Raw genomic sequence first — 14,540 nt, 5'->3', positions numbered from 1 at the left:
CAGAACCAGAAGGGGACCTCGAGAAGTTTAGAATCGGTGACGAAGAGGAAAAGTTTACATTCGTTAACAAGAACCTCCCACGTGAGCTGAAGGAGCCTTTGATTGAAATGATAAGGGCCAACAGGGACTTGTTCGCCTGGACACCAGCCGACATGCCAGGCATAGATCCAAAAATCATCTCACATCACTTAGCCGTCAAAGCGGAAGCGCGCCCAGTGGCTCAACGAAGAAGAAAGATGTCGGCGGAAAGAGCAGAGGAGGTAGCCAAGCAAACGGCCGGCCTCCTAGAAGCAGGCTTCATACGTGAAGTGGACTACTCGACATGGCTCTCGAATGTGGTATTGGTGAGAAAGCACAACGGCAGGTGGAGAATGTGCGTGGACTACTCAGACCTTAACAAAGCATGCCCCAAAGATTGCTTCCCCCTCCCCAACATAGATGCACTCGTCGACGCCGCGGCGGGATACCAGTATCTGAGTTTCATGGACGCCTACTCCGGTTACAATCAGATACCGATGCACCGTCCCGACGAAGACAAAACGGCGTTCATAACGCCAGGAGGGACTTTTTGCTATAAGGTGATGCCGTTCGGCTTGAAAAATGCGGGGGCAACATATCAAAGGCTGATGAACAGAATATTCCACGACCTCATAGGGAAAACGGTTGAAGTTTATGTGGACGACATCCTAGCAAAAACAACACGACCTGACGACCTCCTGAACGACCTGGCAAGTGTATTTGCGTCTCTCCGTCAACACGGTATGAGGCTGAACCCCCTCAAGTGCGCCTTTGCCATGGAGGCCGGCAAGTTCCTGGGATTCATGATAACTCAGAGAGGGGTAGAAGCTAACCCGGAGAAATGCCAGGCAATACTCCAGATGAAGAGCCCTGGTTGCATCAAGGACGTCCAGAGGTTGGCAGGACGGTTAACCTCACTATCTCGATTTCTCGGGGCTTCGGCGACAAAGGCCCTGCCATTTTTCAACCTCATGAAGAAAGGGATGGCGTTTGAGTGGACACCCGCATGTGAAGAAGCCTTTCAACACTTCAAGGAAATCCTGGCGGCACCTCCCGTTCTCGGGAAGCCAAAGGACGGGGAACCACTATACCTATACCTCGCTATAACAAGCGAAGCCCTGGCCGCAGTTCTGGTACGGGAGGACGGGAAAGCTCAACAGCCAGTCTATTTCATAAGCAGGGCCCTGCAAGGGGCAGAGTTAAGATATAGCAAGCTGGAGAAGCTAGCCTTAGCACTCCTAACTTCCTCGAGAAGGTTAAAACAGTACTTCCAAAGTCACCAAGTTGTCGTCAGAACGGACCAAGGGATCCGGCAAATTCTCCAAAAACCCGATCTGGCGGGAAGAATGATGACTTGGTCCATCGAACTCTCCCAATATGACATACGGTACGAGCCCCGGCAAGCCATCAAGGCGCAAGCCATGGCGGATTTTTTAGTTGAAGTAACGGGAGACCCAGGCGAAAACATGGGAACACGGTGGAAGCTCCATGTGGACGGAGCCTCCAACCAGACCTTCGGAGGTGCCGGAATCATCCTGGAAAGCCCGATTGGGGTCGTATACGAACAGTCGGTTAGGTTCGAGTTTACCATCTCGAACAACCAAGCAGAATACGAAGCCCTCATAGGAGGCTTAGCCCTAGCGGCAGAGGTCGGCGCGAGAAGGCTGGATATATGCAGCGATTCCCAAGTCGTCACTTCCCAAGTAAACGGTAGCTACCAGGCCAAAGACCCCTTGCTACAAAAGTACTTGGAAAAGGTTAAAAGCTTGAGTCAAAAGTTCGAAGAGATCACGGTCCACCACGTACCCAGAGAAAGAAACACACGGGCAGACCTCCTATCAAAGTTGGCCAGCACAAAGCCAGGGGAGGGGAACCGGTCTCTCATCCAAGGCATGACAAGAGAACCAGCAATCACACTGCACGTAACAAGCCTAGGTCCTTCATGGCTAGACCCCATCATCAACTTCCTAGAACACGGCCAAGTCCCTGGTGATGAAAAGGATGCGGCGAAGTCAAGGAGAGAAGCGGCCAAATACGCCGTCATCCAAGGACAGCTATTCAAGAAAGGGCTCAGCCAACCCCTACTCAAGTGCCTACACCCCGACCAGACAGACTACGTCCTCAGGGAAGTCCATGAGGGCTGCTGTGGGCACCACATCGGAGGCAAAGCCCTAGCAAGAAAATTAATCCGAACTGGATACTACTGGCCGTCGATGATGGCAGATTCCAAAGAGTTTGTCAAAAAGTGTGTAAAGTGCCAACAGAACGCCAACTTTGCCAGGGCGCCGGCCTCAGAGTTAAGCTTGCTAACGACCTCCCGGCCATTCGCTCAGTGGGGAGTCGACCTCTTAGGACCCTTCCCGGTCGGCCCTGGGCAGGTCAAATATCTCATAGTGGCAATTGATTACTATACCAAATGGATAGAAGCCGAGCCACTGGCTAGCATATCCTCGGCCAATTGCAGGAAATTCATGTGGAGGCAGGTGATAACACGATTCGGGATACCGGAAGTCGTCATCTCGGACAATGGTACACAGTTTACTGACAAAAAGTTCACGGAATTTCTCAGCGGCCTGGGTATAAGGCAAAGGTTCTCTTCGGTAGAACACCCTCAGACGAACGGACAGGTAGAATCCGCCAACAAGGTTATCCTCTCAGGGCTGAAAAAGAGGTTGGACAATAAAAAGGGCGCGTGGGCCGAAGAACTAGCAACGGTTCTCTGGTCCTACCGGACAACCGAGCAATCCTCCATCAAGGAAACTCCTTTCCGACTAACGTACGGGGTGGATGCAGTAATACCCGTAGAGATCGGTGAACCGAGTCCGCGGTTGCTTTTGAAAGGAGTGGAGGAAACCGTGGAAAAGGACCTGATAGATGAAGCTCGGGCAATGGCCCATTTGACAGAAACGGCGCTGAAGCAAAGAGTGGCCCTGCGCTACAACACCAAAGTGCTCAAAAGGGAGTTCGAGCCAAACGACCTCGTCTTAAGGCGAAATGATATCGGCCTGCCGACCCCCGGAGATGGCAAGCTAGCGGCAAACTGGGAAGGCCCCTACAAAGTCAAAAAGGTGATGGGAAAAGGAGCCTTTAAGTTAGAAAAGTTTGATGGCAAGGAGGTCCCGAGGACATGGAACGCGGACAACCTTAGAAGATTCTACCCCTAGAGGACGGAACGACATGCCGGTTAATCTAGCTAAGTAGTTAATTTGTCGTTTGAACTTTATAATAGCTTTCAAGTCCTTTATGTGGTTACCGAATAAGATATACTTGTGCAAATTTTCTCTCCTATTTTGTCACTTAATTTTCCAGATAAACCACCGCGTCCAACAACGACGCGCGTTCCCGGGACTGATCACCCCGGAAACCCGGCAATCCCAATCGTAACGACTACGCAAAAGGCCATGGGCCATTGATATAAGTGACGACAATAAACCAAAAACGGTTAAAAGAAATGGAAATACAACCAAACGAATGAGGAGAAATTCATCACGACAAGATGAGCAAACGATTAAAACGGTCGTTGATCACGAGCCAAGATAAAACGGCTAAACGTCAAATTGTTCACAAGCCAAAAACGGCTAAAACTAAAATAGTTTACAAGTCAAAACAAAGCGGCTAAAACTATAAAAAGAGAACTCATTTCCTGGGGACATCGACAACCTTGCCATCCTGAATAACCTTGCGGACACCGATCGCCGACGTGTCGAATTCGGGGGCGACAATTTTAATTTGAGCTTTGAGGGCGTCCTCGGTAGCCAGGATCGCACCCTTGCCCTGTTTGACGACGTCCTTATACTTCGCCTTCCATGTCGACAGTTCGGCCTCCACGGCCTGCTTCTCTTTCTCAACTTCAGCCACACGCTTTTGCGCCGCACCGACCTGACCCTCCAGAGCCATTTCACGCTCGACCAAACGTTCAACCGTCGCGTCTGACTCTTTCTGTTTCTTCTCGGCAGCTGTTGCCTTTTGTTCGGCGGCGGTAGCTTTCTGCTCGGCAGTGGTGGCTTTCTTCTCGGCAGCATCCAGCTTTTCCGAAGTTTGAGTCAATTGCTCCCGAAGGGTCTCAACTTCACTTTTTAGCTCGTTATTGGCCTTCCCGGCAGAATCCAACCTCCGGCGGAGAGACTCCATACCGGACAGTTCGAACTCGGCCTTCCGAGCTATGACTGCGCCGCGCAGAAGAGTGCGATACATCCACCTCGCCTGCCCGGCAAGGGATGACTCGTGGAAATACTCCTCGGTACCGGGGATCAGCTGGGAGTCTATGAAGTGCCCGGCGTCAAAATTCCTTTCCATGACGGTGAGGACGCCCTCAGGGCTAGACGACGCCGTGGAGGCCTTCTTTCTTTTCTTCGGGTTGGGGACCTCTTCCACCTCAACATCCGCTTTAGGCAAGGAACCCCCAGTTCCAATCACCTCGCGGATAGGGGAGGCATGGACGGCCTTGCCACCGTCAACCACAGTACCTTGAGCCGAGGTGCCGATCTCGTCAGTCTCGGCCCTTTGCTCGGGAGCATCCTTGTCCTCCGGAGGGGCATCAGGCCCCTCGGGGGTGGGTTGCTCGTCACCCTCCTCGTCGTCACCATTGCCCAAAAAGGTCTGAAACAAGTCGGGAAGACCCGTCACCGACGCAGACATATCCACTGCAGGAAAACAAGGAAGGTCGGTTAATCGCCACATAATATCAACAGAAGGAAAAAAGACAAAGGGTAAAGTAAAAAGCTTCTCACAAATATAATTACGACCGGACTTTCGATCACCCATGAGGAGGTGGGAATTTACTTGGTTCTTCCCAAAAACTGCCATCAATACCTCGGCAATTTGCTTATCCACCTTCGACATACTCCTATAAGTTACCTTAATAAAAGTATTTGACCCTGCCCCGAAACTCCAGTAAGTCGGGATGAGCCGTACCCCCTCCAAAGACAACCAAAAGGGATGACGACCCTTGACAGGGCGGACCTTAAAATACTTGTCCTTAAACCCATGATAAGAATCTTCAAACAAACCGAAGATCTTCCGACCCTGGGCAGACCGGAAGGACATGAACCCTTTTTTATGTTTCCCCTCCTTGGAAGGGTTTGTGAGGGTGAAGAAGAAAAGGTAAACATCCACGGACACTGGCAGTTCGAGATATTCACAGACCATCTCGAAATAGCGGATCGAGGCCCAACTGTTCGGATGCAACTGCGACGGTGACACGGAAATCCGATTTAAAAGCGCCATTTGAAAGGCTGAAAACGGAATACGAACTCCGACTTGAGTGAACATGGCTTTGTAGAACCAAATCCAGTCGGCGACCTGGCGGGGTTGGAAGTTGATTTCGTACAATCGCTCGTGAGGAGCCGGGACGAAAACGTCATAATTAGCCTCCTCGTCAGTCCCTCCACACAAGTACCCGGCTTGTCGGAACTCGGTGAGCTCCTCCTCGCCCATTTGGTTGGGTGATTCCTTCACGTCGGAAACAACCCAGGCATACGGATCATACGCCGCGGGGTTAACGGAAGCCCGGGAGACCGTGCGAGCCATACCTACACGGGGGGATCATCCAGTTAGTCTAAGAGATCGGTAGATCGGTTGCTCAGTTCAGGCACACCACTACTCCCCAACTAAAGACAAAACACTAGAGGTGGACAGGGAAAAGCCTACCCTGGAATGGCTCCCCCCTAACACGTATAACCGCCATTGGAAGGCCACACAACCGTAACAAAACCAAGCAACAAGCGTACGAAAATAATGCATAAAAGGGAGAATGATTCGAAAGTTACCTTAATTGGTGAGAAGAAGATGAAGTTGCGAAACTGTAAAAACGCAAGGCACCACAGCAATATACACAGAAATCTCGTAACGGAGGTGAAGAAGGAGAGGAATAGGAAGTGTGAAAAAGCGCAGAAGCACAAAACCAATCATTTAAAAACCACCCCAGGAAGCGCGAAACGGCTGGGGGCAAGATAGTCTTTTCAAACAGGGTTTTTCACCCCATTATGAGCATTCAATGCTCGACGCAAGAAACGAAGCGATGAAACGGTTGCTTGAGCAACCAAGGGACACGCGCGTCGGGGGCATGTCCCTCCCACGAGCGGCCGACCAGACGAGTTGCGAGACGACGCGCCATTGGTAGCCCCACGACTACCATTGGCGCGTGGGGGCACTGTTACGGCCTGGCCCAAAATCCGCACGGGTCGACCCGACCCAAGCAATACCCGACCCGGACACGTGCCCTCCATCCGACCCGGACACGCGTCCTGTACGGCTCACGCGGCTACAGGACAGCGTCCTTGGGAATATGGGCCTGTCCTCCCGTGGGGCCCACCACTGACATGTATATAAGGGGAAGATTGGCTCTTCCCCCCAGGTATGTCACATCCTTTCACCCTATTATTCTGCCCGCCTGCACATTGCTGACTTGAGCGTCGGAGTGTCTTTGCAGGTGGCACCCTCCCTTCATCGTCTCTCCATGACCAGGTACCCCAGTGCTCGGCTGCTCAACTTACCCGCAACCAGTGCGACCCAGGCCAAGGCGTCCTCGCACCCTCACTTGCACACCCGACCTGTCCGGAACCCGTCCGCCGAACAGGTGAAAATTCAAATGCAGTCAATTTTATGTGAAGTTAATACTTAAAAGTTGTTAGAAATTTAATTAATTTGACTAAATTTTTATCTAACAGCTCTCAAATATCAACTTCACGTAAAATCGATTTCACCTGGGTTTTCACCGAAAACTTATTATATCCCATTGGTTGGTTTTAGCATATACTACTGGATCTCCCACTTAATTGGTCCAAATGAAAAGTGATAATGATCCATTATTGCGCTCTTCCCAGCTCAAATATATATAAACCATTATATACTACTCGACAACGTAACTAAATATTTTTATTTTATTTCATCAATATGATTAACAATTTTGCCTGATCTTCACTCTCTCCCCCCAATAATACAAGATTAAAACTTCAGTGAAGTCGACTTCACATAAAATTAATAGTTAAATTATTTAATGGTTCTTAACTATTAACGTCACGCAAAGTCGATTCCACCTGAATTTCTACCGTAATAGAAGAAACCAATAGGAAGCGAACAGATAAAAAAGCCTTGCGCAAAAGTATGTATGCTTTATACATTGCGTTTAATTAATTAGAATTCCACAATAATTAAGAAGCAAATAGATTTAATCCAAATCCAGTGCTGCAACATATATACATATTATTAATCTCTCGCTGTTGATGGAGAGATCCTAATTAATAATCTAATTATTAACCCATACATACATCTCATTATTAATCTAAATGATTAATTCATCTCTCATTATTACCATACATGAACGTGTTGCCTGTTCTTCAACGGGAACTCTCCGTCCCATAATCTAACAACGTTGCCGTTAATCGCCGTTAAATCCTGCCACGTGTACCAACCGTTCTGGTTCTCTCCAACTCTCAACTTCAACAACCGTTCCCAACTCTCCCACCACTCCGACTCGCAGCCGCCGTGCCACTCCGTTAATAACTCCTGGTGGCTCTCGCGTGCCACGTCATCATCGTCCTCGTAATACACGGTAAACTTCCCTTTTGTGGGTCCGTCAACGTCAACGTCTCCAAAAACAAGAGTCGGGACAGACGGCGGGTCATCACGATGATCATGAGGTGGGTGCTGAGGGACAGCGTGAAGGTCCGTGAGGTGAGGAGAGTTAGCGGAGACACGAATCTTCCAGAAGCTTAGAGCAGCGGTTATAACGGCAAGCCATGTCCATAAGTTGTTGATAGCAAAGTAATTCAAAGTTAGAGCTTCCAGATTTCCAGAATCTTCCAACAGGCTCATCATCTTCAACACGGGACCTCCAAATGGAATCTTCTCTTAAGATGCTCACTTAGCTTTGGGATTCAATTATGCTACTTACTATATTTATAGACACAACAATAAGCTAAGAGTGTCATCATCTTCTCTATTTTATGTGTCCAACAAAATTAAACCTTAATTAAATAATATTAAACATTTGTGTTTAGTTTACCTTCCACGGATACACATATACATTTATAGTTCTTTTTTTTTTCTTATTATTATCATTTATTTATTTATTTTTGGCAGCATTACGCATGCACTGCAAATTGTCATTAATTAATTCTTCACAGATGCATGTTTAATTACTGCTTCTAAGATAATTTGACCTTTCATTGTAACAACCATTATATTAAATTATTAATGATGGTAGAGATCAGAAATGCTCTAAGATGGTTAGAATTTATTATTTTTTGTTATTAACTAATTATTAATATTTAAGAATGATTCGTCACTTTATAATTTAATATTTATTATGTATTATAAATTATAAATCGGTGTTAACTATCATTATTTTTTACTTGTAATCGACATCTTTGTTATTGACTTAAAAATCATCATTTCTATTTTAATGACCAAATAGTCATAACATGAATATCATTTATCAATTTTATGCCGATAAAAAGTATCAATTTCTATATCTTAACACATAATATATAATAAATTTTATTTTATATCATATATTCTATATTCATAGAAATATTATATCAACAACACATAATAAGTTCTATTTCATATCTTACATTAAATATTCATAGAATTATTATAAACACATATACACATGATAAGTTCTATTTCATATTTCATGTTCTTATACACATTAAAAAGATCATAGAATTCTTATGTCTCTTAAACACTTACTGACTTGAGCGTTGAAATGTCTTTTGTAGGTATCCACCCTTCGTTCTTTCTTTGTCGATATATAACTCATCTCAACGAAAAAATTTAAAGATATGCATCGGCGGAAGAGCTATACACCGGTCAAACTCAATAAGAACAAAAATTATAAGAAAAAATTTGAAGAGATGATTATCCTTAAATTTTTTAAGTAATATTAATTATCTATATGAAGAGATAATTATTTAGAAAAAACAAAATTTGAATTTCCAAAATTTCATATAAGTAATTAACAAGATAATCACTATATAAGTAACAATATTATCCTTAAGCTTTTTAAGTATATATATGGTTAGTGGGGTGTGAGTGAGGACCACTACTGGACCGTCAAAGCACCGTCCATTATCTCTAACTCAGAACTCTCCTCCATTTAAACACATAGAATAATTCCGTCCAAAAATAAAGAACAAGTGATAGAATAATTGTTCTAACCTGCTCTGATTAAAAAAAATAGGATACACGGTTTGTCTTATTATGGCAACACATAGGAAGAGAAATTAAAAGGTTTTCAAATGGATATATGTTGAAGTATATATGAATAATGTTTTACTTTAAAAAAAAAAAACTTTATGCACTCAAGATCATGTATTAAGAAATAAAACACAATATTTAATCACCTTAATTAATTTAAGTGTATTAGTATTATGTATATATAATCTTTTGATAAATATAAAGGTAGTAAATATATAAATTTCAGGTAGTTGTTCAATAATAATTTACTTATTGATTGTTAGACTATTTTGATAAGTCTTATATATTTTGAAACAAAATAAACGGGTGATATTGATCAGTTACATTATAACTCGATATTTTTTTATTTGATTTTATTTGTCTCAAATTCTTAATTCTAATTTTATGATAGACGAATTTAAAGACGGTTATTATAGATTTTATAACCAAACAGTCATAATATCAATATTATTCATCAATTCTATATTTATAATAAGTATTTTTTATATTTCAACAAATAATATAGTCAGATAAATAATTTTGTGATTTTTATATGTCTTTAAATTATTTATTAATATTCTATATTTATAAAATTTTTATATTTTTTAAATATTTATTGAGCATTAAAATATCTTTTTTAAATATCTATTTTTTTTTTCTAAAATATACCTCTCCGGCTCTCCCACTCCCAGTAAAGAAGAGACGAGCTCTATTTCCTTTAAAACGAAATAGACATATCTCGGACGATTATTTACATTAAAACGGGTGATTTCTTTCTTTTTGAAAATTTTATTAGGATTGAATGCGGATTGGATATGGTCAAAATTTCGATCCGGTTCGCATTAAAATTATCGAACCAGATCGGATTCTATATCTGCAGTTTTTTAACTTGAATCCGATCTGATCCGATCTGCACATTTGCGAATCGAATCGGATATCAGATATATCCGTAAAATACAAAAATATTTTAAAAAATTTATTTTTATTAAAAAATCATATCAATAAAATTCATTTTTTCTATTCTTTTAAATATGTTTACTCTTAAAATAATATTAAATATACATTTCTTAAATAATAAATTAAAATAATACAACATATAATAATTATTAATTAAAATAAAATATAAAAAATATTTATTTATTTATTTTTATTTTTGTGGATACGCAGATATACGGATCGGATATGCGAATATCTACACAAAATCCACAATCCGATCCGATTAATGTGCGGATATGATCTGGTCCGATTCGATAGCCTTGCGGATCGAATTCATATCCGCAATTTTCAGATCGAATTCGGATAAATACCGCGGATATGTAGATCAAATCCGATCTATGAACACCCCTAATTTTCATCGTGTTCGTCAAAATATTTCGAATCTATTTTAATAATTGACCTGATATTAAATAAGAAGCACAAATTCAGGAGGTTTGTTGAAATGGTCCAGCATATGAAATTATGGACTTTATTTTGGCTATGGTTTATATATTACCAGAGGTCTCAATTTACTCCTAAACCCTTGCTCCAAATCACGTGTATGTCATCAAATAGTGGTTAATTCGGATATATGACTTCACAGTTTCACACTCTGCTTGTAGCTTAGTCATATGGCTGCATTAATATATACATCAGAAAACTTTAGAGGGACATATTTTTCTTTGGCTGTTATTAAATTTGCATGTAACACATGGTCATTTTTATATCTAATATAATAAATGTTTTAGTCTTCTGCTGCTAGAGTATATTCTTGGTTTCACATTGACCATTCAAAAGCTACAACAATCACCACACGATAAATAAAAGCTTTACAACAAGTGTGTACTCTCTATTGCAAGAGTATGAAACACAGGCTATAGCTAATTAGAGTTGACTAAGGTACAAATTTTCTTGGGTATTATTAGCCAATGGTGTTCTAATTGGGAAAGAAATAAACTCTACAATAGATCTTTTTCTTTTTAAGATAAATTTATTTTGAAATAACTTATTGTGTTTAATTATTATTTAAAATAAATAGATAGACCAAATTACAAGTAAGAAGTATAAATTTATTAAAATTACCTATAATTTAAAGTATTTTTTATTCATAACTATATATTTAGGAGTTACGTTTTAAGTTTTTTTTTGTCATGAGCAACGTTTTAAGGGTTTCTTTTGGACAGGAGCAGCTTTTTAAGTTAATAATACATAAATTAATTATGTTGGGCCGTTGGGCCTTTGCTATGTTTATTCTTCTGTTTTTTTTTTATTTATTTGGTCTGAATTTCTTAAATTTTTTATAACTTGATTAATATTTAATGTCCAAACCAACACAAATTGACATAGATGGATGATGGTCTATGTTTCTTAACTATTTCTCTAAGGTTTGATACTCAGTCATTAGGCCTGGTGCAAACCCAAAAAAAAAAAAAAATACAAATAACAAATTTTAAATCTGTAATAAATTAGTTTTTGGCCTATTAAATTAAAAAGTATTATAAAAAACAAACCAACACAAATATTGAAAAATATATGTTTCAATTTCCTCTCCCTTTTCTTATGGAATAATACAATCTTTGTATTTCATAGAGAATTCACTTTATTCATTTCAATAGTAGAAAGAAAAAAAATGACAGATATATCGTGAAAAGATAATTAATTTACATAATATAATAAATAAGAATTTTTACAAAATTTAAAATATAAATAAATTGATTTTGCTAGAAACTAACTAAAAATATAGCTAATTAGAATCAATTAATTGAAAATAGGTATTGTTCATACCTTAACCTAACATTAAGGCCTAGAACCAAATAAGATAAAAGGTCCAATTCGTAGATTGACCTCCCCACGCAATCGATCTCCTCCCAAGAGATCGGATTCGACACAGGCTCCACCATAAGGAAGTCGGAAACGAGGGTTAGCTGCCAGATAACACTTATTCAAATAAGTAACTGCCCCTAAAATCTCTCAACTCACTTCCAGGAGTCATATCTCAACTTCCCTAAGATAAAGGACGGTTATCATCCTTAAAAAGTGGAACTACTCCAACGGTGGTCATGGGTTCACCACTATAAATACACTAACACTCCTCAGGTATCTCTAAGTTCTCATATTCTCCAAATTTGCTTAGACCCTTGCTAACTTAGGCATCAGAGTGTCTTTGCAGGTACCACCCCCATTCATTCACACGCACACAAGTCGGACGGAGGCTCCCAGAACCCGGTCAGAGGGCCCCTCCTTCAAGCGATGGGCCAACTTAACAAGTCCATCACACTAATCTCCGATTACCCATCGTAGCAGGTATGTTATAAAAAAACAAAAATAATCTTCTATTATCCTATTTTTTTAAATTTTAAAACTAAAAATACAAAGAATTGGTTTAAGTTAGTTTATATTATAGTTGACTTCCTAAATTTTTTCTAAATCAATAAATCCATAAAAAAACACAAGAATAATAAACAATATTATTTAAAATGCTCATAAGCTCCTACCAAAACATTTAAAAATGTTCATAAGTAATTTAAAGTAACCGGAAAAATAAGACCCATAAATAAATAATAATAATAACAATAACTGAAGTACACCAAAAATGATAATAATAACTGAGCATATTTTTTTTTGTGCAATATAATTCATCCGACCTATTTTTCAGAAATAACTTTAATATGTTTCTATTTTTAAGGTCAATCTACTGTGCGTGTGTAAGTATGTGAATCTGCATGCAGTCTGCGAAACCATTGTCAAATTAAATTGATGTTGCAGTCTTGCTGATGACTTGAATTTAAGTTGTTTTACCTTTTTTTTTTTTTGTCCAACTAACCATGTTGACACGGTTAGATGACTTATCAAATTTGATCTTTACTTAAAAAAAACGTTAGAAGTTTGAATTCAATCTTGAGCACTGAAAAAAATATAATCTGGTGAATAGTAGAAAAGGATGAATAAAAATTGCAATTTTTTGTTAAGAAAAGATGAAAACAAAATCCGAAAGAAATAGTAATATCTGAATATGGCGAAAACATATATTCATTTGTTTTTATGTAAAGTTGTTAGTTGATAACCATTAGATTAGATGATTTAACATGTTTGATAAAATTGTTATTTAATGATTTTTTAACTAACAACTTTACATAAATTTTACATAAAGATAATTGCATGTGAGTTTCCACAAAAAATATACCAGTGATAAGAAATTAATTGTAGACAACAACTAACCACATCTCAGCTCCCCCTGCTATCTGCACAGTGAAATGTATAACATGCATGATGCATGCAAATTAAAATTTGTGTACGTATATGTATGTAGCAGTCAATATGAATAGCTGGTAGCATTCAAATGAAGTTATATAACTCCATTATTCCATTCAGATCAGTTCATACTTCGCCCAGGATTGACGACACTGATGACATATACATATATAGTGTGACTCACAATATTCCAAGGAACACGTTTATTATTTGCCTTCACATCATGTAAACGAATTTTAGTAGATAATAAGCTACTAAATCAATTAGTCTTGAGAAATTCTAATTTGATGATTTCTGTGAAATCATAAATTTACATTTTAATGTTAACAGTATTACACTAATTAAAATGTCATATAACAAAAGGTAAATTATTATTGCGCCCATTATCTCTGATGAAGATAGATCAAAATTTTCAAACAAGATAAATGGATTTGTATGTCTTAGCTTGCAATTTGTTAGATAATATTATTGGGCTCAGTATTTATTTTTTAGAATATGACATTAATCACCTATATAAATGTATAACACTAACCTTCTTTGCAAAGATGTTTAGTTTAAGAAGTCAATTTATATGACTTAGCTTGAATAAAATAAGGACAAGGCATGATGAGTAATTTTATCAAATCCATGCAAGAATAAAAAAAATAGATTACTACTAGTAAATAACATATATATTTTAGCTCTTCCATAATATAGACTTTAGGCTGATTTTTTTTAGATATGATTTGGTGGTGTAAGTTATGATGGGTTATGATTATTAGGGGTGAATTACACTGTTATGACGGCATTGCTTTTAGAAATCTGGGGAGGAAGAAATCGAACCGACTGATTTCAAGCAGAGAGAAGAAGGACGAACACAAATCGGATCCACCGATTTGTGTGAGGGAGAAGTTGAGGTTGCATGAAATCGGACCCACCGATTTTTGAGGGGCCAATTTTTTAAACTGAAGAGTGCAGTAATCGAACCCACCGATTTCTGGTGGCCAAAATTTTTTTTAATCGAGGGTGGACCAATCGGACCCACGGATTTGTGAGTGCACGCGGTCGGTCCGTCCGATTTGCCTGTAAGTGCATACATAAACTGGAAAGAAATCACAGAAGCCACATTTCTTCAT

At 39.8% G+C, this 14,540-nt stretch overlaps 2 protein-coding genes across 2 annotated transcripts; one reads left to right on the top strand and one right to left on the bottom strand.

The window, feature by feature from the left end:
* Window positions 1–581: 581 nt before the first annotated feature.
* LOC130983889 (uncharacterized) lies at window positions 582–3,182 on the top strand. The gene is made up of 3 exons (XM_057907561.1): window positions 582–1,151; window positions 1,413–2,396; window positions 2,502–3,182. The coding sequence occupies exons 1-3, from the start codon at window positions 582–584 to the stop codon at window positions 3,180–3,182; spliced, it is 2,235 nt and encodes a 744-aa protein (XP_057763544.1).
* Window positions 3,183–7,166: 3,984 nt separating this feature from the next.
* Window positions 7,167–7,943, bottom strand: LOC130945144 (uncharacterized). The gene has a single exon (XM_057873876.1). It carries the CDS (start codon window positions 7,834–7,836, stop codon window positions 7,327–7,329), a length of 510 nt encoding a protein of 169 aa, XP_057729859.1. The 5' UTR covers window positions 7,837–7,943; the 3' UTR covers window positions 7,167–7,326.
* Between the last annotated feature and the right edge of the window lie 6,597 nt (window positions 7,944–14,540).

This window comes from Arachis stenosperma, chromosome 1, assembly GCF_014773155.1.
Source record: "Arachis stenosperma cultivar V10309 chromosome 1, arast.V10309.gnm1.PFL2, whole genome shotgun sequence".
NCBI lineage: Eukaryota > Viridiplantae > Streptophyta > Magnoliopsida > Fabales > Fabaceae > Arachis > Arachis stenosperma.
Note: the sequence above shows the minus strand (reverse complement) of the source record. Positions and strands in the feature narration are given on the sequence as shown.

Coding starts and splice junctions, on each gene's coding strand:
- LOC130983889 (XM_057907561.1), top strand. CDS start 582: ATGCCGTTCGGCTTGAAAAATGCGGGGGCAACATATCAAAGGCTGATG. Junction 1,152..1,412: donor AAGCCCTGGCCGCAGTTCTG/GTACGGGAGGAC, acceptor ATACGGTACGAG/CCCCGGCAAGCCATCAAGGC. Junction 2,397..2,501: donor TCCCGGTCGGCCCTGGGCAG/GTCAAATATCTC, acceptor ATGTGGAGGCAG/GTGATAACACGATTCGGGAT.
- LOC130945144 (XM_057873876.1), bottom strand. CDS start 7,836: ATGATGAGCCTGTTGGAAGATTCTGGAAATCTGGAAGCTCTAACTTTG.